Consider the following 26,676-nt stretch of genomic DNA (forward strand, 5'->3'; position numbering starts at 1 on the left):
AATCGGATTATTACAATGGAGCTAAGGTGATACTGATATAGCACATTTGCTGTATTGTGTTCTAATGCTTATGAATCCAGGGGTCTAGGCATGTAGTCATTCGTCTAGGAATATAAACGGCCGTTGTATATACTATGCAATTATTTGTACAAGTTGGAACTATAACTGTTGCCTGTGTTGTACAACAAGGCGTACATTTGGAAGTTTGACCTACCAAAAAGTTTTTGTATATTCGCGTTTGATTTACGACAATTGCGACTTAATGATTGGACGTCAAAACGATTCCATAATGGAAGATCTATTATCGCATAATAAAGGGATCACTAGTGCAACCATAATTTGCTATGGACACAAAATTTCTACAAATTTAAATTTTGTCGATTTTGACCGATTGCCGGTACAATCTGTCTACAGTTGCTGCGCGATTCAGATTCTGGTTTAGATCTAATGGTTAAAATCAATAACCCAGCTTGGATTGAGACTATTGAAATTGAAATTGTGAAACAGGATGCTCTTTATCTATTAGAAGCTAATAATAATTTGTAGCGTATAGCAACTCGTTAGTGGTAATTTAACTTTCGGGTTTAGGCTAATGACATCATAATGAGAGTTTCCTTCACAAATATGGAAATATAAAGTGCTTGTCGATTTATTGCCTCTTTTGTAATAATGTGGTACGTATGTGTAATTGCGTTCAATGAAATGAATTTAATAATATTAATATAATATCTACTGTATTTTATGCAGCGCTTTAAACGTTAAATGTTCTCATTTATCTCGTTTTTAGTTTTGGGCATAAAGTTTGAGCATAAAACAACCTATAAAAACAAAAAAGGAATGCGGTAGTCTACCGGGTTAAGAACTTTCGCGGTCGTCACAGTCTGTCTACAATGCAGTTTAGAGGGATCATTCTAGAATTTAGATACTTACGAGAAACTTGAAGTTTAGACATTTTCCGAAGTGTAAATAAAATTGAAGTTATTTATTATTCATCTTGCGACTTTAAAACTGCGTATATGCTTGTAGAAGTATGCTGTTTTTAAAAATGAAACAGAGATCTATTCTAAATGCGCGTTGGGAAACTCTCATTAATGATTCTGTTGACTCTCAATGAGACAAGAAATCTCTTGAAAAGGGTTTTTATTCGCTCGGTTAGCAATTCAACTTCCCTCTTCTGTCGCGGGAATGAAAACGTCAATGGAGCGCTCTTTCCTTACGAACGACATTGGATTTTTATGTTGACTACCTAAAACATCATTACATTTTATTTTCTGTTATCTTGATAACCTTTGTGGTTGACGGACTGCTCGTATCTTCTTCAGTATCTAAATAGGCAGTACCTTTCGTGAAAATTTATTAACCAATGGCGGTTATATGTGGTTAGTCTAAAATACTGCAAATACACATCACTCATACTTATCACTTATACTTTTCAAATGACAAACAAACCTATTACGAGCCCTAACAACTAATTGTTCGGACGATGTACGAAATAAAAAGAAAGCATATTTATACTTATTTTAAACTGATTTTTTTGCCTTTTCGATTGAAAAATAAAATCACGTACTTATTTTTATACCAAAAAGTGCTATCGTAATGAATTATTTTTTTATTTTACATAAATTACATATTACATTACAAATAAATATTCGGACGCATTTAAGTCTTTTACTTTAAATCGAACATTAATGAGAAGTAACATCACCTTTCGCAGCAATAACAGCTTTTATGCGTTTTGGCATGGAATCTACCAATGTCTTGCAATATTCGGGGGTGAAAGTGTTCCAAATTTCGGTGATTTTGGCCTTTAAAGCTGGAACTGTACGCTGAGAATTGTTACGCAAAGTCTTTTTCATCCCATGCCACAAAGTTTCAATAATATTCAAGTCGGGGCTACTTGATGGCCACAATAATCATATTATGGCTTGTTGAAATATAAAATCTTCATTTCCAAAAGTTCGTTCTATTGATGGAATCAAACTTCTTGATAAAATCTGATGGTATTTTTCTGCATTACCCATTTACCACTCATATACCCCCATATCATAACACCATGGGGAAATTTTACCGTGCGCTTTAGACAATCTTTGTGAAAGGCTTCTGATTTTGTACGAATCACCCTTTTTCGAAAATCGCCTACATACACATCAAATTTTGATTCGTCGAGTGTAGTTATGATTAAAAAGGGTATTCAGATTATTTTCAAAACCGTCTATTAACTCAGAAATTTGATGTGTAATCTTTTTCCCTTAAATATAAACTCACGAATTGTTGAAATGTTCAACCAAAATTTCAATATTATAATAGTATATTATGCAACAAGTGTGACAAACGGGATTTGGCACTAGCAGAGCGAGTAAATAATAAACTAGCGACTTAAAAAGTTTACCAAAAGTTTACCAAAGGTTGCATGCTATACTTTTTCTACGACTGTTAGTTATTGAGTACGTTTTTGCAAAACAACACGACACGACCTGCAAGCCATACGGCAATATCTCCGAAAACATTCGATTACTTCCAAACACGTCCTGTAATATTTCGGAAATGTCCGAAGTGGCTCGGGTCCGTAGGAAACGAAACTGACGTGGTAAATTCCATTTTTATACAGTGTGTCCAAGATAAGAACGCATGCATTTAGATTTTGTTAAATACCAAGTAAAGTTTCATATGAACCAAATGCAGTTATTTACGTAGTTGTTCATGTATTAAAATATTTTTCTATTCTTTACAATAAATCCATAGAATTTTGGAGAAAGGAGGAAGATGCAAACTTTTTCTTTGCCGATATTGCCTTTTATGAGATTAATTATTTACTTGAAACCCCAAAGAAACAAACAACGAAACGTTAGGAAATGTATTGTAGGTGTGTATGTATATCACTAACAACAATAATCTTATATACATATGTATATCCAAGAAATGAAAGAAAATTTAATTCTAATACACTCAAATAAATGAAGTTGGTGGTTTCTGTGAAATGGAGCGTTGCAACGAGATTCATTTTGTAGAATCGAAAAACTGAAAAATAAAAAATTTTTAAGAGGGTTTTAAGGGATTCTATAAATTGGCAATCCCGTACATTATTTAAGTGTGGACGGCTACGCGTGTTTCGAATTTTACAAAGTACAAATCTTGAACAGTATTTATATAGCTGTGGGGGTATTAAAAGAGTCTAGTTTAGAGATTCATTATTACATTATCCAAAATAACAAGTAGTTTTTTTTTAAATAATACTTTCTTTATGATAATATTTAGGCAGTAGTAACCTACTGAATATCCTCGCCCACCTACTCAAGTATAAATTAAGAAAATAAATGATATTCACGCTTTCAGTACGTGCTCGCGGGTTTGGCAATAATCCCAAATGGTTTGCAACACACCGTTTCCTGAATCGTACGGCTTGTAAAATTTGGAGGAATTTGACATTGATTCGCAGCATATGTTTCCGAAACCAGGATACTTGCCTTTTTAAAAATTATTTGGGCACTCTAAATTAATTGTTAATATTTTAGAACCCGGTTGAGATATTTCGGTGATATTTAATACATAAGAATCAAAATTAGAGGCATATTTTCCAACTCAGTGGGATTTTATTGTTTTATTTGATGAAATAAAACTAAATGATTAATTTATAATAATTTAACTAAAAAGTGTCAGATGGTATATTAATAATAATTTCTTTAATATGGTGTTACTATTTACAAGAAAATCCACCTCATTGAATATAGAATAATAATAATAATAATAATGATAATAAAACTGCTGAGACATTGCCGACGCCCAAAAGAGCAAATCTAATTTTCTTTAGAGCGTTAAAGTTTAAATTAGCCTTTGTTAAATTTTTTAATTAAAATTATTTTTTTAGATGATAAATGAAATCATGCAATGAAAAAGTGCAATCGACTAGATTTACTATAAAAATATGTTTGTACGAATTAAACGGGAACAAAAACAAGGTGACAAGGTCACTTATCTCTATTAAAACTTAAAATGTACACTTATTTTTGATAAGACTATTCCGAATTCTCATAAATTTTCTGAACACTTTTTTACTGTTTATCGCTGGTGGCTTATAAATGATTTGTTAATTTTTATTGACTACGAAATTGATTCTGCATGGTCATTATATCCACATTTGGTTACGCTGTGGGTTAAACCTTAAGCTTAAACTGTGTAATTGTCGGATTACACTACATAAAATAAATCGAGATATGCCCTTGTCATTGTTGGTTGTCTTCCTGAGGAATTTACTCCTCGGTTGTTCTCACAGTGAGATAAAACCCTCGTTTCTGGTGGCTAAGACTTCCGACATCTGTTCAGCTATTCCTTTGTGTCGTTTTTCCTTTCCAACAAAAGTAGTTTTTTTTCAATACATCTTCAAGTGTAGCAGGTGTAATGCTTTAATTTCATCGTTGAGTCTGGCTTACCACTGTTACTGTTTTTTTAATTACATATGTACTAACCTTCAAATAGCGTTTGTTAAAAACATATTTACGAATCTTATCAAAAACAATAAATTCATGTTTTCCTTCTTATCGTAATATTTGACCTTAATCGAGTATCGTGTTTATGCCAATGCCCTGAGGTTATTTTTACGTGTTTAGGGATTTTGAGTACTAAAGAACACGTCGGTATTGTGTTCTTTACAGCAAAAAAAAAGTTCTTGATGTTGAGAGTTGTCGTGGTTAACGGTCGATGTTTTTATGGGAATAAACACCTTTCTAAAAAACACAACGATACTTGCTTTTTATTACTTCCACCATTATTATTATTATTATTATTATTATTATTATTATTAACCTATTTCTCAACACAATCTCCTAATCAAAACATATAACATTGTTAGAAATAACTTTGTATAAACTAAACGATAATCTTATTTTTTAAATTTGTTGAACTTAACATTTTTCAAGGGTTTCGTACAAATATCCGCTATTTGATATTCTGTAGGACAAATACAAAATTTTCAAGAAACCTTCATTAACTTTCTCATGAATGAACTTATATATCTTACGTCAATATGTTTGCTTTTCTTATTAAACACATAATTTTTAATTAAACACATTGCGCTTTGATTGTCTATGTTTAGTTCAATGTCTGTCTTTTGTCTTGTACATTCACTTATCACTCCACTTAAATATATTAGTTCTTTTGTACATTCTGCCGCCGCTACAAATTCCACCTCTGTGGAAGAAGTTGTCACTATTGGTTGCCTTCTTGAACACCATGCGATGGGTCCTCCCGCGAAGAATATTATGTAACCTGTAGTATTTGTTCCAGTTTCGTAATCAGCAGCAAAATCGGAGTCGCATCCATTCTCTGTTTTGTTGAATTTTATTCCAATAAAGTTGTTTAAATTTTCGCTTACAGTTACCTCAAATTCAGTTTTCTTATTATTTCTCTTATTTTACTGCTGCTAGATCCAGTTACAAATCCATCATCTACATATATGGCAATTATCAAATCCTTTTGATTATTGATAAATATGCATTCTTGTAAAAGTTTTATTCCAATTTTTAGGAGCTTGTTTCAAGCCATAAAGCGATTTTTGTAGTTTACAAATCTTGTTTCTATCTTCATATCCTTCTGGTACTTCCACGAATATGTCTTCATCCAATTTACCATGTAAAAATGCTGTTTTTATGTTAAAATATGTAGCAACCCATTTCTTTGCAGTTGCTATAGCCAGTATTGCTCTGAATGTTGTCATGTTCACAAATGGACTAAAAATGTTATCGTAGTTCACACCATATGTTTGTTCACATCCTCTTACTACCAACCTTGCTTTGTAACTATCATCATTTTTTATTTTAAATACCCATTTATTACTAAGAACTTGTCCCTTATGTTGAACTTCATTTTTGTTAATATATATCCATGTTTTATTTTTTCATGTGCTTTTTTTTCCTCTTCAATTGCTTTTAGCCATTTGTCCTTGTCTCTTCCTATAATTGCTTCATTGTATGCTAATAGCGCATAATTCAAGTCATAGTCTTCATAAAACTTTGGAACTTTTCCAAAATTTGTACGTCTTGATCTACGAAGTAGCCGTTCTTTTATATCCTTGGAATTTTTTGTGTAATCTTTAGTCACATTTTGTTCGTCATCAGTATTTTCTACGTATTGATCTGTCTCATCGCTCTCTTGTTCTTTGACTTCTTCATCAAACAACAGTATCATTTTATTTTTGACTTCTTCAATAAAAATTACGTCCCTGTCAATTTCGATTGTTCTTGGTTGCACAGTCGGTACCCATTTATTGTGTATCATAATAAGCTTCTTGCTTCTTTTATCTAGCTTCTGAAATCTATGCGAGATTCTTAGCATATGCATCACATCCAAATACCCTTAAGTTATAAATTTTTGGTTTTTCACCTTCCCATCTTTCATAAGGTGTACTATTTGGCGAGCACGATGGAGATCTGTTTTGTAAATATGCTGCTACTCTGATCGCTTCACCCCACATCTCTTTTTCGAAGTTAGAGTCAAACATCAGGGCCCTCGCTTTGTTCACAAATGTTCTGTTTAACCTCTTTGCTTTGCCATTTAATTGTGGTGAATACGGTACTGTATAGTCAACAGCTATGCCTCTTTTTCTCATGAATTCCTTGAACCTCTTACACCATTATCGCATCTGAATTTATGGACTTTAATGTTGAATTTTGCTTCTATCATGGTTTCTTGGATAAACTCTATAGCTTCATTTTTCTGTTGCATCAAATAAACCATGGCGAAGTGTGAGTAATCATCCAGATATGGGATAATGTATCGTTTGTTGTCCCAAGTTTTTTCTTCAAAAGGCCCACATACATCTGAATGGATTATTTCCAATGGTCTCTTTGCATTTTGTCTTACTGTATTAAATGGTTTTCTCATTCGTTTTGCTTCTGTGCATGTTTCGCAGAATTTGCTCATTGATTTTATGTCCCTGCCTGTCAATTCCATTCCTGTGGACATTTTCTGTAAAATAAACATGTTTCCTGATCCAAGGTGGCCGCCGAGTCTTCTTCTCCTTTTTGTTGTGTTGCAGAAGTATATGCTCTTTCTTCATTTTATCTTTTGTAATTTTTACTTTTTCTTTAGTGAATGTAACTTCAAATCCTTTTTTGGTAATTGCCTTAACGGATAATAGGTTTTTTGAGAGTTCTGGAACAGATTTCACATTATTTAGCGAACATTCTTCATGTTTTATTGTTCCCTGCCCTGTTCTTTTTTGCTGATTTTACATTTAATTCAACGCTTGAACTGTTAAACTATTACTTTTGTTTGTCATGTGTGAAGTGCAATCTGAATCCACAATCCCCGCATCTTGTGATTTCTCGTTAATTTATTTTCCATTTACAATAAATGCCAAATCGGAATTTTTGTTGTTCCTTTCATTGTTTTTCTTTTTTTTTTTGTTTTCATATTTTTATCGTTTTTATTTCTAAAGAAACAATCTTTCCCTGCATAGTTTATTTTTTTGCAAATACTACATTGCTTACTTGTTTATTCCCATTGACTGGTTTTATTTTTTCACTGAAACTTTACATGCCCATTTTATTGCAATTATAGCATCTTTTTTCACTTGTGAAAACAACTTCTTTTTCTTCAGGTTTTTCTTTGAAGGATTTATATTTTTCTGGAAGTGCTGACAATATTCGTGATTTGACCATATCATCATCAATATCGCGTTTTAGTGTTTTAAGTTTGTGTACTAAGTTTTGTAGGTCACTTATAAATGTTGACATGTTTGTACTCACGCTACGTTGCCATGATATATGTTGCCGATTATTAACCTATTTCTCATCACTTGACGAGTGTCTTTCATTTCATTTCGTTCATCGTTCTTATTTATTAAAAGATACATTTTCCCTTCAATTTCTATTAGCTTAAGTTGATATTTTCTACGAAACAAAACTTAAGAAACCTTGATAGAGAGCTTGGGACATTGGTAGCAAATGCAAGCGCATTTTGTAAGAAACTGGAAAATCTCAATATATCTGAGGGAATAGGGTGATATATAGTAATACCTTACTTTACAGCTACTTCGTATATAGTTTACTTCAAAGTAAGGAACAGCACACGTATTTCGACATACTCACTTGTACTGAGTTTAATACTTTAGACTCGTAGTTTTCGTACTAATGGTATATGTATTTAAAAAAAAGATTCCTATGGTAATGGGAATCGTTCTTGTTCTTAATTATCGAGGTTTAATTGGATACTCCGAAACCTACTTTGAATTCAGGTCCTGCCGTAATAAACACGCATAATAATAAACACATACATCAGTTTTTATAGTGAAATAGCCGTTAAGTAAGAATTTAAAAGTGTTTAGGTGCAAATTAAAAGGCAACGTTGAACGCGTATTAAAAAGGTTAACAATTTATTGTATGTTAATTAAGTTTTTGTTTTTATATAGGTTATCTGAAACAATGAAAATAAATCGCACCTCAGTTGCTTATCCTCCCTAATTAAGGTACAGCAATAATAGGTTTACGGTTTATTTACTTAACTAAACCAGTCACCTTTATTTAAACCTTTTGAGGTGAATATTGCAAAATGTAAATTATTTGGAGTTATAATTCGCCCGAAAATATTTCAGAGTCTCTCTCAGTTTTGTTTTCGTATATTTGAGGTTTGTTTGCTGCTTGTTGTTGCCGAGTTTGCATCTATCAAAGTTCCATTAACGAACGGTAGGTAGGTCATTACCCAAAATCTCTTTAATTAGAGTCATCATTCTGTTAGGTACAATTTTTGTACAAACTTCGGAGAAGATTACTTCTGTGCGGGGTAAATACAGTGGGAAGTCAACACAACAGGCCAATACAATATTGACTCACTTAACTTTTTCAGTATAAAGGTAGATTAGAATAATTTGTGCAAAATTTTTATAATAGTTAAAAATAGGGGTAGAAAGGAATAATCCGGGGCAACATTTAATGGCAAAATGCAAAACTGATTATAGTTTCCCATTTTTGGTAAATCAAAGAGGATCAGTTACATTAAAGTTTAGGGTGAGGGCGATGTCAAATTTGAATGGGAAATTTTCTAATTTAAATAGAACACTGTATTTCAACTTAAAAGTATGAGCAGTATACAGTATAGATTTCCAATTTTGCTCAGGACGTCGAAATTTATAGGGCTGGCTTACACGCTTCAACAAAACTAACCAGTTAGTATTCTGTGCCACAGATAGACTTAAATGGAGGTCCTAACTATTCGTATTTTATTGCTTGCAGTTATATCTTGCTTTACTTATTGTTTGATCTATCATTCTTAATGGTCGGTGTTTTAGCCAGCAAAAACTTGTAGACGAGTGAGAACAAGTTATATACTATAAAGCAGATTCTAAACCCCATATAACCATTTTAGATTCACCACGCTTTTACCATTCGAATTCGAATTGTATGCCGTATTTATATTAAGCCCTTTGCGGGTTCGTAACAAACGCTTTCACGCGTTACTGCAATTAATGAGTAGGCGCGCATCTTAAACAGACGAAAAAAATTGGAAAGACTTTGTTATTATGTAACAAGTTTGATAAACGTCACATATGTCAGAGTTTGATTTGGTTAGTAAACGATTGACGGGTTGCATAATATACTATGACCGTAGTTTGTTTAGTCACTGAGCAACATGTGAGGCGATCATTTTAAAATTGGAAAACATCAAAATACCATGGGTAAAATCTACCGATAACATTCCATCGGTCCCAAATCTTAACTGACTGACTCATATACCCGAAACCGGAAAAAATGACGTATTACAAAATTTATTTGATCAGACTTAATATTATAATTTCATACAACAAAAACCAGGAAGAAGTTGCCAACTTGACCAACTTTACAAAAAAAAAATAAGTAGGAGTAGAAGTGTCTATATAACGTATTATCGGCGTTTTGAGAGCTGGCAATATTACCTTATTCTATTTCCAATGAAGGTGAAACGTTCAAAGTCCAATTTCCGATTCGAAACAGCGGTTCTAAAAATGTCGCTAGCTAAATCAAATACAGTTATAACAATATATAGTATAACAATCAATTGGCTTCGCAGATTCTAACTGCATATATCCATTTGCTTCTTTGAAATGTTTAAGCAGTCCAAAATACTCCTAAGTAAGTAAACCAAAAATATTTGCATGCATGCATTTTCCAATTTTGGCAGTGTATACGTCAAAAGTGTTTGAGTTTTCATATAGTCAATCGATATAAATGGCAAGAAAAATAACAACGTGAAGCAGAAAATCCCACCAATATCCGTTTCCCCTTTCATTTGACGCTTTAAAGATGCTTCAATAATTGACAATTTTCACTGGCATGTTTATGTATTTCGTTAAGTATTGAAAATGCTTCCTCTTGAATATTATATACAGATTTTCAAAATCAAATTTTTAAGAATACCTAAGCATAGTTAAAACTGCACCTTCTTGACTGCAATTAATATATTTATTTACCCTTTGGCATTTCGTCGATCTGTAATAGAGCGTCGCTACATACGCTCAGAACCATGGTTGACTTTTACGAGGGAATGTAAATGATCTGGGTTTAACATGTTTAATATGTTTGATGAAACACTGGCATCGCGTTTTATAAGCGAATATCGAATCATCACTGTCCGCGAATTTCCCATGTACATGCATTCGATGCTATCTTTCTTCGGTCGGATATCTATAGTTTGGTGGCTATTTTTTGTTTTGTGTTTGTTATTCATTGGACATTTTACGAATTAAACAAAAAGTGCACGAATTATAAATTTAACTCGTAACACTGGTCGTAAAAAAGTTGCTCTGCCAAGTCATTTGAATCCGAACAGTTTTACAACCGCTGCCCGAGCAGATTCCCCAGAGTCCAAAGTCGACGGCTAGGCGAGATCCCGGTTCACCTAAAACAATTACCTCGTTTATTTCGTTAATCTTTGCCGCAACATTATTATTGTTTTGTTCGCTTTATTAACGACTTGCATAAAAAGTCTTGGGAGACACGCTTTCCGAACGTGCGTGCGTGACCGTACGACCGTCGGAAGTACCCAGTGCGACGTTGCCGGTCTTTAAGTTCACAAAATACGAAAATAACGATTGCATTGAGTTTTTAGCTGTCACATTATTCTCATTATTTAGATTTATGGCACGGCTAGATGAGGTTTCGCAATTAAAATAATAAAATTAACATGTAAATATCAATTGTAAAGTAGATGGAGTAGAATGTTGTGCTATCTAAATCTATAATATTATTAAATCGAATATTATTTATGTATAATGTATGAAACGTTAATTATGTATTATGTCTATAGCAATAAATCGTACCGACTTTTTAAATATTTTATTACAACTATAATTTTTCCTGATTCTAAAAATTAATGTTTTACTTTCTGTTTTTTTTTGTATGTATGTCTGTATGCTAACGTTGAAATAAATATTATGTCCAATTATCCTTATAAAAATTAAATTTTTAGATTATTGATCTAAATTACCTCATTTATTTCTTTAAATGCATTCAGTAAAATTATTCTATTATAAGTTAATCTCTAGCTAATCTAGCTGAACATAAAAAAAAAAACATTTTTTTTATATTTAGTATATGAGAGCGTAGAAGTATTTGGAATTTGCTCGGTCGTTCATTTTATTAGTTTTTTATTTGTTGTTTTTTTAATACAATATTGAGTCCGAATTGGGACTATTACCAGTTTACTTCATACAATCAAGGGATATTATATGTTACACCTCTTCTATGAATTCAGTATACGTAGTCCCAATTCTAGTCGCTAGGTGACACCACAGCTTTAAAGCAGAGCAGAGCTGTGGAATAAATTACCGTACATGGTATACTCTCCATCTAACTCTTAACCTAATTCCCCTTTTTTGCGTTGGTGGCACATGTTCATTTTTATTCGGCGTCGGTTTTTTTAGCTTTTTCGTCCAACTGTTTCGTCCAAACAAGAAAAAGATTCAATTTCTAATGAGATTAAACATCTAGTTGAGATAGGTGCAGTTTGCGAACCTTGTAAGATTCAGTCTATTTCAAAAATCTTTTTTGTTCCAAAATCAAATAGTTTGGTTAGATTAGTTTTAGATTTAAAGAAACTGAATGCTTTTATTGACACTTGTCATTTTAAACCTGAAGACAGAAAGTTGGTTGAAACATTCTTAACAAGGAAGTCTTTTATGGTCACTCTGGACTTGAAAGAAGCTTACTTTCTAGTCCCAATAATTGAAAACCAAAAGAAATTTTTTAAATTTTGTTTTGATTCTGTTTGTTATCAGTTTATCTTGTTACCCTTTGGTTTATGCACAACCCCGTGAGTCTTTACAAAATTAATGAAGCCAGTGGTTTCTCATCTCCCTGCCAAGGGTTTTCTATCAATAGTTTATTTAATTGGCTCTTTACTACTTGGTAATAGTTATGATTCCTGCTTAAGAAATGTTCCAGTAACTTGCAACACTCTAATTATTTTAATTTTTTTTGTTAATTATGAGAAGAGTGTTTTACATCCTTCGAAATCCTGCAAATTTTTAGATTTTGTTAATGCCATATTTGCGACTTAGAATTTATTTTTCAGAATGTTTGTGTTTTCTCGGACAGCCATTTATTTTGTATTTATACTCGAGGCTTTCATAAGGTTTGGATTTCCTTAAATAGCCGAATAAAATCGTTTTATAACAAATTTGCTGAGTTGCCTTTGGAAGTCTACGTATATTAATTTCATAGAAGAAGTCTAACATAATTCAATGATCAAACTAACTTACGTCGTAAGTGAAGTTCGATCGTAATTATATGTTACACCTCTTCGTAGAAATCACCCATTCCCGCCCAATGTACTGTTCTGAACAGTACTAAAATGCCCTTTGGCAAATATATTATAAACGAGCAACAAATATGATAATGACTAATAAAATTATTAAGCTCCATTTTAGAATTTCTTTTTGACGAGTTTCAGTATCTCAATAAGTGCTAAATAAAATAATGGCATTAATAAAAATATTTCATTTCCTTAATATATAAAAATTGAAAGAAAACTGAGAAAAGGAAATATTTTTATAAATGCCATTATTTTATTGTAGGGTAGGTAGGCTTCGCCAGGAAGACTGAAATATGGAAAAGCATTCTGTTATATTCGATTTTTCTTTTGTAGGCAATTCCATTTACTAGAACTTAATTTTTAAAATTCGATTAACTAGGTATATCACAAATCAAAAGGGAAAACATGTTTTAAATCCACACTATATACTATATAAAAATACCTAAAATGCTAAAAATAAGTAGCAGAAAAATGTATAACATTAAATTTTTTTTCGTGGAATTGTATGTATTATTTGAAAAATGACAACGGTGCAAGTGCAACGGTTGGACTTCGCCGCGTGCTGGTCGCATCGGTGCTTCCAATGATTGCGAATTATTGCTTGTTAAGTTATTACACATCTAGCATAGAAAGTAAACTTGATCATTTCCTTTTAAGAAATTAAATTGAATTGAAACGTCCACAATTTCTGAAGTATTAAAATTACGGGAGACAAGATAACACAACTAAGACAACTTTTAAATTTGACAAAATGTAAAAAAAAAGTTTGTAGCTTAGTAATGAAGATACCATAAGTCAGATACCATTTTTAATATTTTCGACCTCAGTGGTCATGGGCTATGTTGTCATATAACGCCCAAACATAAAAATCGCAATCTTCAATTTCCGGTTTTAATTGAATATCTTCTGAACCGCTCTGAATTTTAAAAGTTTCTAAACGGCATACTGTGAAACACTGAAATTAGCAACATTGTCCCAATTTAATCATCCTCATATCTCCTATAGTTTCCCAATTGACTACACATAGGAAAAATTCATTTAATATATTTTTTGGTAATATTGGTTGCATGTTTGCCTTTTTAAGTCATTATAATACAAGAAGGTCCGTTCAACATGCGGTAATTGCGGCATTCAACAACGTGGCCATTAAGAGAACGCTAGTAAATTTGGTATTTTTACGGCAGTATTTTCTTAAAATATGCCAAGAGCTCATTAAATCTTCAGGCAAAAAGAAATTAATTGTCTGGATATCGCTGTTTAGAAAGAAAATGGCGCAAAGTGCATGTTACTGTGTATGTGAGGCATGCGCGGAAGATCATTCCCAACTCTACGAAAATATCATAACCACCTGACGCCCATCAAGTTTTACAGTAGTAGGGCTATATATCTAATAGCTAGCTATATGTATTGAAACATACACACACGCGCGCGACACACACCATGTTGGCTGTTGAATGCCACATGACCTTCTCAATTTTTTTATAGTTGCTTCATAAGTTCCTATGGTTTTGGCCATTATATCTCTAATAGTTATATAGGTTAATATTACATGCCTACTTAGAAAATCCCACTACTATAGCACTAACCGAATATTCCATATCGCGCTGCCTATATTCATTTTGATGTAAATCTGGATTAGGAAATTAATGTCAAATCGATTAAATAAATCCATTGCATGGCTGGAACTGAAGGGGTAGTTTATTTAGATCAGTCATCCATAATTCATGAATATAACTTAAGAACCCTCATCAGATATTCCAATCTTTACAAAAGCAGGTGAATGTTAAAGATAAATCATAACACCCGCCAGTAACATCTGCGATTATATGCATAGTTCAGCACCAAATCAATCAAGAACTGAACCATATTTGATGGTTCTAACTTGATGCGCTGGGTGGTAATGTGTGTGACCTTAATAATAAAGAAACCACTCGAGTAAGTCTCCTCTCATTTTTTTCCTATTTTGGCAGAGCGTGTTTACTTAACCGGATACTCAATTTCTGCCCTTCTCTATGTTTCTGACAGTGATTAACCGGCGTGGCGGAAGCACGTTGGAACTTTGCTGTTTTAATTTTTGTTTTTTCGCACTGGTTTTTTAATTTGTTTTCGACAGCAGAATTACCGAATTAGTTGTTTTGGTTTGTATTTCATTTTTCGTTTTTTGAATGACAGCTAAATTTAAATCATGTAATATTCTGGACTTTTCTAGTCATATATTGATCATGGCTTCTTAGCCGTTTGAAGTCACCAACATAATCGTCGAACCAAGTTTATTCAACGAACCACAGAATATGACCTAGACAGTACAATTATAGAAATTTTAATATATCATTTTAAGTTTTTATGACAATAAAATCAATAGCGAAATAATAACAAAATACTGTTAGAAACCAGCGGACGACCAGTTAAAATTATTGATTGCTGGATATTTTTCGATATTCGTTTCGTTAAATTCGTTGAATAAAAGTACAAATTATTGGACTGTATACGCGTTTTTAGTATTTTATTATCGTTAATTTCTAACATCAGAAGTGGGATCGTGCTTTATTAACGCCGATAGTGGACTGTCGACTTGTGTTTTGGTGGGGAAAACCACTTTGTGCTTGTGAATAAAGAGAACAATCGTTGTTTAAACACAAGCAATTGACGATGGCGTCCAATGATAGAGATGGTTCAACTAGCCAAATTTTATTGGAGCTATTAAAAGCCTTGAGACCTGAAAGTAATGATTCCCGCAAATGGCCAAGTCATGTTGATCATATTAAAAAGGGAATTGACTATCTGTACAAATTTTGACAAAAATTGGAAGCTTTCTGTTAAACGATTCGAAAAGATGGTTTGAACGATGGGATCCAGATATCAGGGATTGGGATACGTTTCGAAAAGGATTGGTGGAAGCTTTTCCTTCAAAAAGGAATCTAGGGCGGTCATTAAAAGATGCAGTTAAGTTCGTTAGTTCCCATGTTAACACTTATGAAACTTATGTTCATGAGAAAACAAACATGATAAAAAATTTACTTGCGAATTCGTCCGAGGTTGATCTGGTAGAATTATTTATTTACAGCATCTCTGCGTTAGAGGTACGAAACGAGTTACTCGTATTTTTGTCATCATTTTTTAAACCTCATCAGTCATCATTATGTTCAACAAAAATCAGCCATGAGGAAACGTAATTCATCAAAAAGGAGATTTTCCACAACTGACTACCACAGCACTATATTGCGGCAAAATAGGGCATGTTAAAGATGACTGTCAGAATACGAGGGTTAAAACATTGACTGAAAATAACACTACAGCTTCTAGATATGTTTTACCTTAAACCTCCCAAAACAAAGATGAAGTTTGTGACTTTTGTGCCAAAAAGGATCATAACGTTTCTAACTGCTTTCTGAAAACTGCAGTAGATAAACGCCACCGTATAAATTTTTGCTCCACCGACAAATCCATTGGCGCAACTGAAATTGTTGTAATTGGTCATCGATTTTGGGCTCTTGTTGACACAGGTGCAGATTTGTCCTTAATGTCGGAAAAATGTCTTTATCTATTTGAAGAAAAGGTCAGCTCTTGTAACGTGCTGCTTAAAGGAATTACAAGTGCCACAATTATTGCAACTAAGAAGTTCACAGATCTTACAAGAGTCTCTAGAATCGAAATTCCCGTAACATACTTCTTTGTTTCCGACATATGTTTGGACTATGACGTTTTGATTGGGCGTGACGTCCATGAGGATCCAAGCTTGATTACTATCACCGATTATCAAGGTTCTTGAATAGAACGCAGGAATAAATAGAATTCTAATAAATTGGACGTTATAGTTCCTTCAGATTCCAGACTAAACTTAAGGAAGTGCTAGACCACTTCGGCGGTATGATTACAAGTGGAAACAAAGTAGGTGCAGTTAACAATGTCACTTTAAAGATCCGATTGCAAAAAAAGTTGTGATTAATCGTGCTTCATATCCATTATCAGTTGGTGAAAAAGAGGTTGTGCGTGGAATAATTGATAATAAAACAGCATGCAGCGCAGCTAACCAAACAAGACATGTCATTCCCGTGGGACGAAGAACAGGAGATTGCACGACGGTATGTCATCGAGCATCTGACATCGAGACCGTTGCTGGCAATTTGCAACCCAAAATTGCCTACAGAAATGCACCCAGGCAGAAGCAGTTTGAGTTATGGAGGAAATCTTATTCAGAAACTTCAAATTCAACCCAGAGTGGTTTCCTATACTTTAATACAAGAAACACAACGTGCGAATCCAAATACCATTCTTATGGCTTGGAAACTTTGGCAATAGTCCGAGCTGTCAAAAATTTTTGCAGTTACTTATGTGAAATTTGTGATAATTTCCGATTGTAAGGCAGCAATGATCGAAATGGATTTCTTTGGATGGATTGTGTGCCGTAAAGTCAGCAGTTTACGCCATGTGATTACCTTAGTAGAAATCCTATTGTCCGGAGAATCACGAATCAAGATTGGGCTTATATGGAACAAAACGGTAGCGAAGAAATCGAAAACCTAATACAGCAGCTTAGCAATGGCCAGGCAGAGCATTATATGATGACCATCAGAAACCTGTTTAGGGTTGAAACCCAGATAAAGTGAGAATGGTCGAGCGGACTATGGAAAATACAGTTGGTTTTAAATACTACAATGGAAAAATCGACAAATAAGGCTCCATTGCTACTTTTGTGGGGAATTCAAGTCTTATTGAAAAATTTGTCAAAAGACTTGACACCAGTTTGAGAAGTTTGTATCAAGTTCCGTTTTCCGTTTCCAAGGCTGCTAAGAAACAACTTAAAGTATGGCCCCTACAATGGACTCAATTTTGTGATATGCAAGGGATTCTGGAATTCATGAAAAAAAAAAAGATTCCAATTAGAATCAGTTAATCTTTGTTTATTTTTGAAGTTCTTTTTCTCCATTTTTGGCTTTGTCTCGGAAGTAGCAAAAATTACATTGCGGTCTGCACCAATACGTCCAATTTAATTTTCCTTTTTGACCTTTGTCTCGGAAGTAGCAAAGCCAGGTATAAGATTGCGGTCTGCGCCAATATATCCAGTTTGATTTTCCTTTTTGGCATTTGCCTCGTAAGTAGCAAAGCCAGGTGTAAGATTGCGCCTTACTCTAAATAAAATATGCATCACAAGATCTAAGTCATGATATGTCAAACAAATTTTGTCGTATTAATTTGTTTGTCACCTTTTAATAAGTATGGAGTAATTTTTGCTTTTGGTTCATAAAAGATTGTATTAGTAAACTCATATAGCGACTATATTTGTAGAGGCTCTGTCTATGCTGATAATACAGGAACTTTTGAAGCGATGATGGAAAAAAAAAATGTTAAGAAGGTTTCAAATTTGATGTAACATGTTTACGGCAGTAATGTTTCATTAAATGTTCTGGAAACCTCGGAAAATTATTCTCTACTTAAAAATCATTGCTGTCTGAGGCGCATTAATTAATAATATATGAGTGAACCAAAAGGAAAGTTAATGCTACTGTCTCAGGCGTGACCTCATGCTCAAGGAGGGACTAGCTATAAACACCGGCAAGCAATGTCGAACTATATCTTAAGTATTACTATTATTATACTACTTGCATTGTTTTGGGAGTAATAGATAGTAGTAGTAGTATAATAATAATAACAAATGCGTAATAGAGCTAGTGATCCTCATTTCAGGGCTGTACTTTTTGACCAAATAAGAGATTCCGACGACAAATTTGTCAAAGCCCTTTCAGTATTTTATGTACCAGATAATTTTAACAATTTCTCATTGCGACCTCTGATGGTTCTTTACTTTTATCTTTTTTATTTAATTATAGATCTTCGAAATTCACGTTCTTTCATACAATATTTCTTAGCTTTGCGTTAAAAGGTGCTAATTTACAAGCTTTTTTTGTAAATGTAAATTTTGTTTCATCGTTTTTACAGAAAAGCCAAGAAATCGGGGTGTGTTTTTTGTTGCATTATGTAACAGTTTTTATATTCATATTAGTATATTAGTTAGTATATTATATTTATCATATAACTTTGTCTGTGAAAAGATAATAAATGCAATAAATAAAAATATTCTAAAATAAATAAAAATACATCATCAGCAGGCGGTGTCTTTTCCTGAAAATACAGATTTTTTTTAGCTTTAAGACAAAAAAGTGGTTTTAAAACTGAAACAAAGTTGAGCTATCGTAATCACTACAGATGGACTTAAACGTGCAGATCACGTAAGACCGTTTATCGTTAAATTATAGTAATTTTGTCTGTGGCGAGAAACATGATTACCCACCAGTGTCTAGTTTCCGTAGGCGTCCTGGTTCAAAGTCCGCTCGATAGCGGACCAGTGTTTAGTCACACCAGCTCTGTATCTCGTTTTCGTACTACCGAAAGCCACAATTCGAGATCGGAGGACAATTATTATGTATTTAGACTCCAAGGAATGCTAATAAAGAAATTTTGTAATTTTGTTTTGTCGATAACATTCAAAAGCAACGAATTTGAAATAAACGTGTTTGTTTAATATGATTAATTCTTTTTCCTTTCGATAATGTATTGTTATATGCTAATAGCATTTGGACCAAAAAGCTTTTCCGCAAAATAAATCAAAAATCGGTGAATTTTTTTTACGTGGTAACTTTTGTTCGGGATTTATAAGTTTTTTCTTTATTTATATCAGGTATTGGTTTACTATGTACAGGGTGTTATCTAATAAGTTCAATAATTCACTGGGCGATTTCTCAAGTATTTTTAAACTAAAAATTTACTGTAAGCATGTTGTCTAAAACTGACTCGTTTGTAGGTACAGGGTGTCAAAATTTCATGTGTATTTTGATTTTTCCTGCATAATTTCCTAAATATTGACGATTTCTGATCTTAGATTGGTTCCTGGGTATTTTTGACGTGAAACATTGAAAATTGTTCTTAATTTTATTCTCACATGTAGGGAGCGCCAGCTACTCGTCTTTTCTCACTTTCATGTCTTTTTCTACGACCCTGTACTGTGTTTTTCGAAATATGTTTTTTTCAAGTAATCGATGCACGTGTTGTTAAAAAAATGAAACAATTTTGTAAAATAACTTTCCTTAAACAACATTAAACATACGAACCCTAAATAAAGGTTGTAATGTGATGCCCAACTCCACAAAGAAAAATAAAAATTTGGCAAAGTATTTTAGACCACACGTTTTTAGCTTAAAGATACTTAAATCAACCTGTGAAATTGCACACTTGTTGAATACCTCCCTAGATAGTCACTTATAATTCTTGTTGCAGGTGTGTGAATACTTAGGAATATCAAACGAAGCGGATTACTTTGGACTGAAATATGAAAACACGAAGGGTGAAGAATTATGGCTTAATCTGAGAAACCCAATAGACCGACAAGTCAATTGCCACGGTCATACGTCGCCCTTAAGGCTCGCTTTACGGGTGAAGTTTTGGGTACCGCCTCATCTTTTACTTCAAGAAACGACTAGGTGAATATTTTAGTACTTGTTTTTGATTATGGGTGCGGTAAACGGCATTTGACTCACGAGTTTATAAGACACGAGCGGAGCGCAGCGGAGCGAGTTTTTAATAAACGAGTGAGTTAAAAACTTTACGGAACGTGTTGCATACTATACTTTTTCTACGACCGTTAGTTTTTGGGTCCATTTTCGCAAAACAACACGAATACATTCACTGACATGACCGTCAGAATTGACAAATGTCAAAATTCAAAGCATGGGAAATATCTCCGAAAACATCCGATTGTTCCCAAATTCGTGCGGTAAAATCCCGGAAATGTCCGAAGTGGCTCGGATTTATGGGAAATGAAACTGACGTGGTAAATATAAATATACTATTCTCTACTCCCGTTTGTAAAATGCCTAATTACACACCGATCTAAAGTGCGGAAAGCGTCACTTTACCACTTTCGTTTCCCACGGATCTAAGGCACTTCGGACATTTCCGGGATTTTACCGCACGGGTTTGGGAGCAATCGGATGTTTTCGGAGCTATTTCCCACGCCTTCAATTGTGACGTTTGTCAATTCTGACGGTCTGTCTGTGAATGTATTCGTGTTGTATTGCGAAAATATTTCCAAAAACTAACGGTCGTAAAAACAGTATAGTATGCAACATGATCGGTAAACTTTTTAAGTCACTCGTTTATTAAACACTCGCTCCGCTCGTATCAAATAAACTCGTGAGTCACCGAAGAATTGACCGTCGTAAGGTCATATTTCTCAACGTTTTATCATGATGGCTTCACAAGTGCTTGCGTTGTCAGCATAGATGAAGCCCTCTAAACCTAGTTGCTCTATGGTTTTAACCAAATGACAGTTGTCTGCGTTACGGTAATCGAATTGGTACGTTTGGTTTTTCAGGCACCAGTTTTATCTACACGCGCGTTCTGATCTAATCGAAAAACGCCTTCTTGCCAATGATTGGAATGGTGTGTCTCGGGTTATCGCATTGATCGCTCAAGCCGAGTCCGACGATTACGATTCTCTTCACCCACCTCACAGCCTCTACCTGCAGGTACAAAATATAATCCCCAAGTGTAATATAGAAACTTCACCTATTTCTTAATGTGGTTATTTAATTAACTTTAATTTTAAGGCATCTACAGTTGACTGCGTAGACGCTTCGTCCAGGCCGAACAATCTTCTTCAACGGATCATCACTAATCACAAAAAAATGAAGGGCATGAAACGATCTGCCGCCGAATATTGGCTACTGAAAGAAATTTCGGAACTTGAGTCATTTGGTGAAGAGATATTCAAGAAAACGCACCCTAACGTGTTCGTTGGTGTCGGACCTCATGGTAAGTCAACCGCTGCCAACCGACGAAGCTTGAATAAGTACAAGAAGCTTTTCTTGACCTCAGTCAGTAGTTATTCAATTATTTCAGGAATTTGACGTGTTTCTCTACAATATCTACAGTCTATTTCAGAAAGGTGTAGAGTAATAAAACCTTATGAGGTATTAAAAGGGACTACAGAGTGAACCAACGAATACTTAAGCCACTGTCCATGTTTGGCTTTGATAATTGATAATTTTGCTTTGCGTACTACCAACGGATTTGGCTCAATTTATGAGTTTTGCCTTTTCATCTAAATCTAAATTTCCTATTTGTCATAGTTATTTTTTATCAAACTATCTTCACATTCTTAGAAAATATTGACTGAAGTTGGAGTGCACAATACTACTGAACCAGCGAAAAATATTTTGTAATTTTCACCAAAATAGTATCCGAATTCATGCCATCATGATAATCTCCCAAATAACACGACTAAAAGGTTAAAGCCCCTCTTCGTTTCCAATTGGTGGTTTGTTCCCTTTTCGTGAAGGTACCTTAATACCCATTGTCTGGCGTTCCATGGAAGCTTTGTATGTTTTAATTACTGTTTCATTGCAATTAATTTCCTTTTCTCCGATATAAATGAATAATGTGGGGCAATGTATCAGGTAATTGGTCCATAATTAAAAAAAACCATAAAATGCCTAAATTTACCTATGCCCTAAACTTTTCTAAAATAGCCTATGGCAGGATCAGACCTGCAAAGAATTCCTAATGGACATAGAATATCTTTAAAATAGGCTATTAACTGGAATTACATGTTCGATAACAAAGTAACAAATGATTGAGGCCCAGACTGAGTTGTACTTATTTAAATATCTTAATGAGTACTAGTTATTCAAATAAGCTTCTTTTAAATTTACGTTATTCCAGGTATTACAATTTGCGAGAAGAGTAAAGAAAAACAACTTATCTCGTTTACCAACATAATCAGCGCTTCTTCTCACCGAAGAACATTTAAACTCGAGTATCTATCGGTCGACAACCAAGAAACGTCTTTGGAGGTGAAGCTGGATTCTAGTCACGCTGCGAGCAGCTTGTATCGGGCGATCACTGAAAAGCATGCGTTTTACAGGTAATTTTCACTTAGATATTCAAACTTGAAACGGATAATATATAGTCCGTAAATTGATGCCCCCGTCTCTCGCGTATGCACTCAAATTTCATAATATAACTAAGTAAAGTAGAAACTGTCAAATTCGCGAACTGTCATCAATCCTATTAAACATAGCAAGGGCTTATTGGTTGAAAACGAGATTGTGTTTGACTATGCATGCCTATATTGAATGGCTCTTCTCAACATTTTCTACTATTATCACATTTTTAGAATATGTTGAATTTTCCTGATCAATCGCGCTACTCAATTTCTTCATTTACTTAAGACCCTTGCAAACAAGTCGCCCAAAAAACATGCTTGTGTTTTTTTTTTTTCAGGAAACCAGTTATTTAATTTGTGCTTTTTTATATAATTTTTTAACAACAAGCAATACAAAATGAAATTATAATTATCAGTTTTTTTTTTGTCAGACTCGGCCTCTTTTTGTTAAATTGTTACCAATCCGAAATAGAAAGATGATTTTTTATTAATATTGAAAGAACAAGAACAATTACAATTTTTTTGTTATTAATTTTCAGTTGCGAAACTGTGCGAAGTGCAGTAACATCTCAGTTTATCCGCGATTTGAAAGGTACAATCGTTTCAATTTTCAACGAAGATTCGACTCTAGGCAAGAAATATGTATTTGACATTCGACGAACCTGTCGAGAAGTATATGACAACGCTCGCCGCGCCATCTACCAAGAAAGTAGAGCTAGGTTGACTTTAGACAATGAAAAATGCGGCGCTAATATGTGTGAACGGAGTAATTTTAAGGTAATTGAGTTTTGTCTCTTAAACTTGGTGTTTCTTTTTGTGTTTAACACCTTTATATCGACAGTATGATATGTATGAAGTTATTGAAATATTGCCAGTATTATTCAATCCTTTTGATTGAGCAATGTTTTTCAAATAGCTTAACGGAACTGCATTGTTTGTAATCTTTTAAGGTCGAAGTTGGTTACAAGGAGACGATAAAATTTAGCACTTCCATAAGGCAGATGTCCTACCATTTTATTTAGACAAATATACCAGCAATGATCTGGTTCTCCGCTACTGGAGCACTGAAATATTAGCAAAATGTTTCAGATTATTGACGTTTGTGCAAATCCATGTGCCAAATTCGGTTTTCTTTTCTCGTTATTTATTACACGATCTACAAAACGAAAAGCAATGGCACGAAAGATAAGTTTGTGTTTGTGGACAGGTTATTTGGTCCTTGCTAAATATTCAGATTGTGCGTTAATAACTTCTTGACTTTGCATAGTAAAAAACGCTGCTTTTTAAACCTCATTATTCACAAGTTTATTTGTTTGTTATTTGTAATTGTTTAATCTATGCCTGTTGGCGATTTTACAATTCAGTAAGACCTCTGGTGGAAAAAATAGTAAGCTATTAACATTAAATAACAATTATCCTAATAATAATTTAGATGTAAACTTAAACCTACACTTTAGCACTATATTTGCAACATACCGATAATCCAGCTTTTCCACTGGAAAGCGATTACAATATTTAATCAGCAACCGACCCAGAAGGAACCCCCACAGTAGCCTGTGGAAGTTTCTTTGAAACATTATGTAATTAAAAATACATGTTTTGCATTTAATAATGCTTTGTCTTCTACAAATCTCAGACTCCAACAATACCCTTTAAATACAATAAATTGGATTTTATCGTAATATGTTCTTGCCTTATTTTCCACAAAGCATAGACCACAAAAACTGATAACAGGACTACAAATATAATGTTTTCTTCATGCTTAAGCAGGTAGAATGAGCTGTACAAAAGTTCCAAGGTAAAATGTAAACATTATGAAATACTTTCAAACGGCCACGTTTGTTTACTGTTAGCAGCGCCACCATCGGAGAATAAATTCCAGAATACCAATTAAGTGTGTAACGATTGGCTTCATTTGTTTCAGGATTCCGAGGAACGCCTGACGAGGTTTATTGAAGCCATGACGTGCAAAATTTGCATGGATAACAAAATAGATTCCGTATTCATTCCGTGTTCCCATGTGGTCGCATGTACCGAGTGCGCAGCCCGAATCGAGAAGTGTCCACTTTGTAGGACTGAAATTTCCCAGGCCCAAAAACTTTTTATGCCAGTGTGGTAGCCATTTTGTCTTCTAGGCTGACTCTTATATAGCAGTGTTTTATGAACGTTATCGAATCACACCGCACGACGTTGTTATGTTTGAGAAACACATGTGTAATCTTAGGGAAATGAAGATTGATCTCAAGTATTATTAGTGTAACCATAAAATTGTTGAACTCTATAAGTGTTTTCTATTGTATTTTTATGAATGTGTTCAGAAACGCGTGTGATGGAATGAAATCGATCCAAAAGTTTCTCGACTTTCGATAATTAAATTTGTTCATTAGCTAAATGACAGCGCTATTCAGGATAAAATCTTTGTGTTTCTCGAAACACTCGTTATTCCTAATTACCTTCTAGAGATAAATGTGATCTTATTAATTTTATATTAACAATAACCTCATATTGAGGTTGATTTTGTACTATTGTGCTGAAAGCGGCCTGTTTAATGTTAACACATAATTGATAAGATTCTGGATTTACAGTGGGTGTATCTTCTTTTGATATATTTTTTAAATGCCAAAAAACACTTGACAATATAGTTGGTACTTAATAGGATTATAGTCATCTTATCAATGCAAGGATTACTTGTAAATATATTATTTCTTTTTTTTTAAGTAAAATATGTTAGTTCGTTATACCTAGTTGGTAAGATGTGATAATTTTAGTTGTGATAAATTTTTCATTAACGCTTCCGATTTTTTCTTTTTTGGTGAAATTGCGGTAAAATATGCCATTTGTTACCACTCCTTCGATAGTACTTTTTACCCCTTTTTACATTAATATTGTTATTCTTAACCCGATACGGGTGCTAGATATATTAAATATGTGAATATTTTTGTTAACATTATTTTCAATCAAACATTATTTTAATCAAAATTTATATACTAAATGTGAATAAAACATTATCTGCAGTGGCTGTTTTTTTGTTCATTATAGGTCCTACTGATCTGCAAATAATCTGAAATATTTCGTTATTATTTAATGTACAGAAAAAGAAAAACAAATATCGTAGGAGCATAGTAGGAGACATGAGTAGCGGAAACGATCGAGTACCTACCAGCAATACATACCGTGTGCTATCGAAATGATATTGTATAAGCTGGTTGAAGTTGGTGCAGCGGATAAGGCACATATAACCTGAGTCATACCACATGTAATATGTAAATGAGCTAAATAAATGTTTTGCACGTAATTTATGTAAATTAACATAAAACATTGTCTGGTAGATATCAGGTTGTCAGTCTCACAGTGGCGAACATAATAGTGTTGTTCAATCCAATAAAGTTACAATGAAAAGTAGCCTTTCGTTATCCGATTTCGATCAAACAAAATATCGAATCGACATCAGTATGGGGTCCACATTTACTCGTTAGATTGAATTCTGTCATGTCCATAACATCCCAAAAACAGGCATAAAAAATATATTTTAGAAACATCAATCTGACTAGAAACGCAGCAGGTAGAGCGCGTATGTAAATATAGTTTTATATAGTGTAGATTATTAGAAAATATAAAAAAAAGTCCAAAAATTGTTTATAGTTCAATCAACTTTATGACAATAATTATTTTTCTGGAATTGTTGTTTCTTCAAAACAATAAATTTGACCTTATAACCTACAGAAAACACATTATCTAAGTTAAGCGCGGTTTAATAAGAAAATTATACGTATACGAGCCCTACCATACAAAGTATTTCACGTTGTGTGCTATTAAAAGGCCATGAGAACAAAAACAGGAATTTCACTGTGGCGTAGCGAATGGAATTTCAACCTTACATTTTATTACAGATTTGAATCTTACATATTCTATAACTAACTTAACTTTCGTTAACATCTAGCTAATTTATCTCCGAT

General features: G+C 33.5%; 1 protein-coding gene across 1 annotated transcript in view; it reads left to right on the forward strand.

Annotated features, from left to right (window-relative positions):
- Nucleotides 1-25,728, forward strand: part of LOC132708355 (E3 ubiquitin-protein ligase MYLIP) — a 28,202-nt gene extending 2,474 nt beyond the window's left edge. The window contains exons 2-7 of the mRNA XM_060680644.1: nt 20,053-20,255; nt 21,149-21,302; nt 21,384-21,588; nt 22,498-22,699; nt 23,260-23,497; nt 24,645-25,728. Coding sequence (XP_060536627.1) covers nt 20,053-20,255; nt 21,149-21,302; nt 21,384-21,588; nt 22,498-22,699; nt 23,260-23,497; nt 24,645-24,839 — 1,197 coding nt within the window. The 3' untranslated portion in view covers nt 24,840-25,728. The remainder of the gene's footprint in view (nt 1-20,052; nt 20,256-21,148; nt 21,303-21,383; nt 21,589-22,497; nt 22,700-23,259; nt 23,498-24,644) is intronic.
- The last annotated feature ends 948 nt before the right edge of the window (nt 25,729-26,676 follow it).

The sequence above is a fragment of the Cylas formicarius genome, unplaced genomic scaffold (assembly GCF_029955315.1).
Source record: "Cylas formicarius isolate icCylForm1 unplaced genomic scaffold, icCylForm1.1 PGA_scaffold_10__41_contigs__length_53128322, whole genome shotgun sequence".
In the NCBI taxonomy this organism is placed as follows: domain Eukaryota; kingdom Metazoa; phylum Arthropoda; class Insecta; order Coleoptera; family Brentidae; genus Cylas; species Cylas formicarius.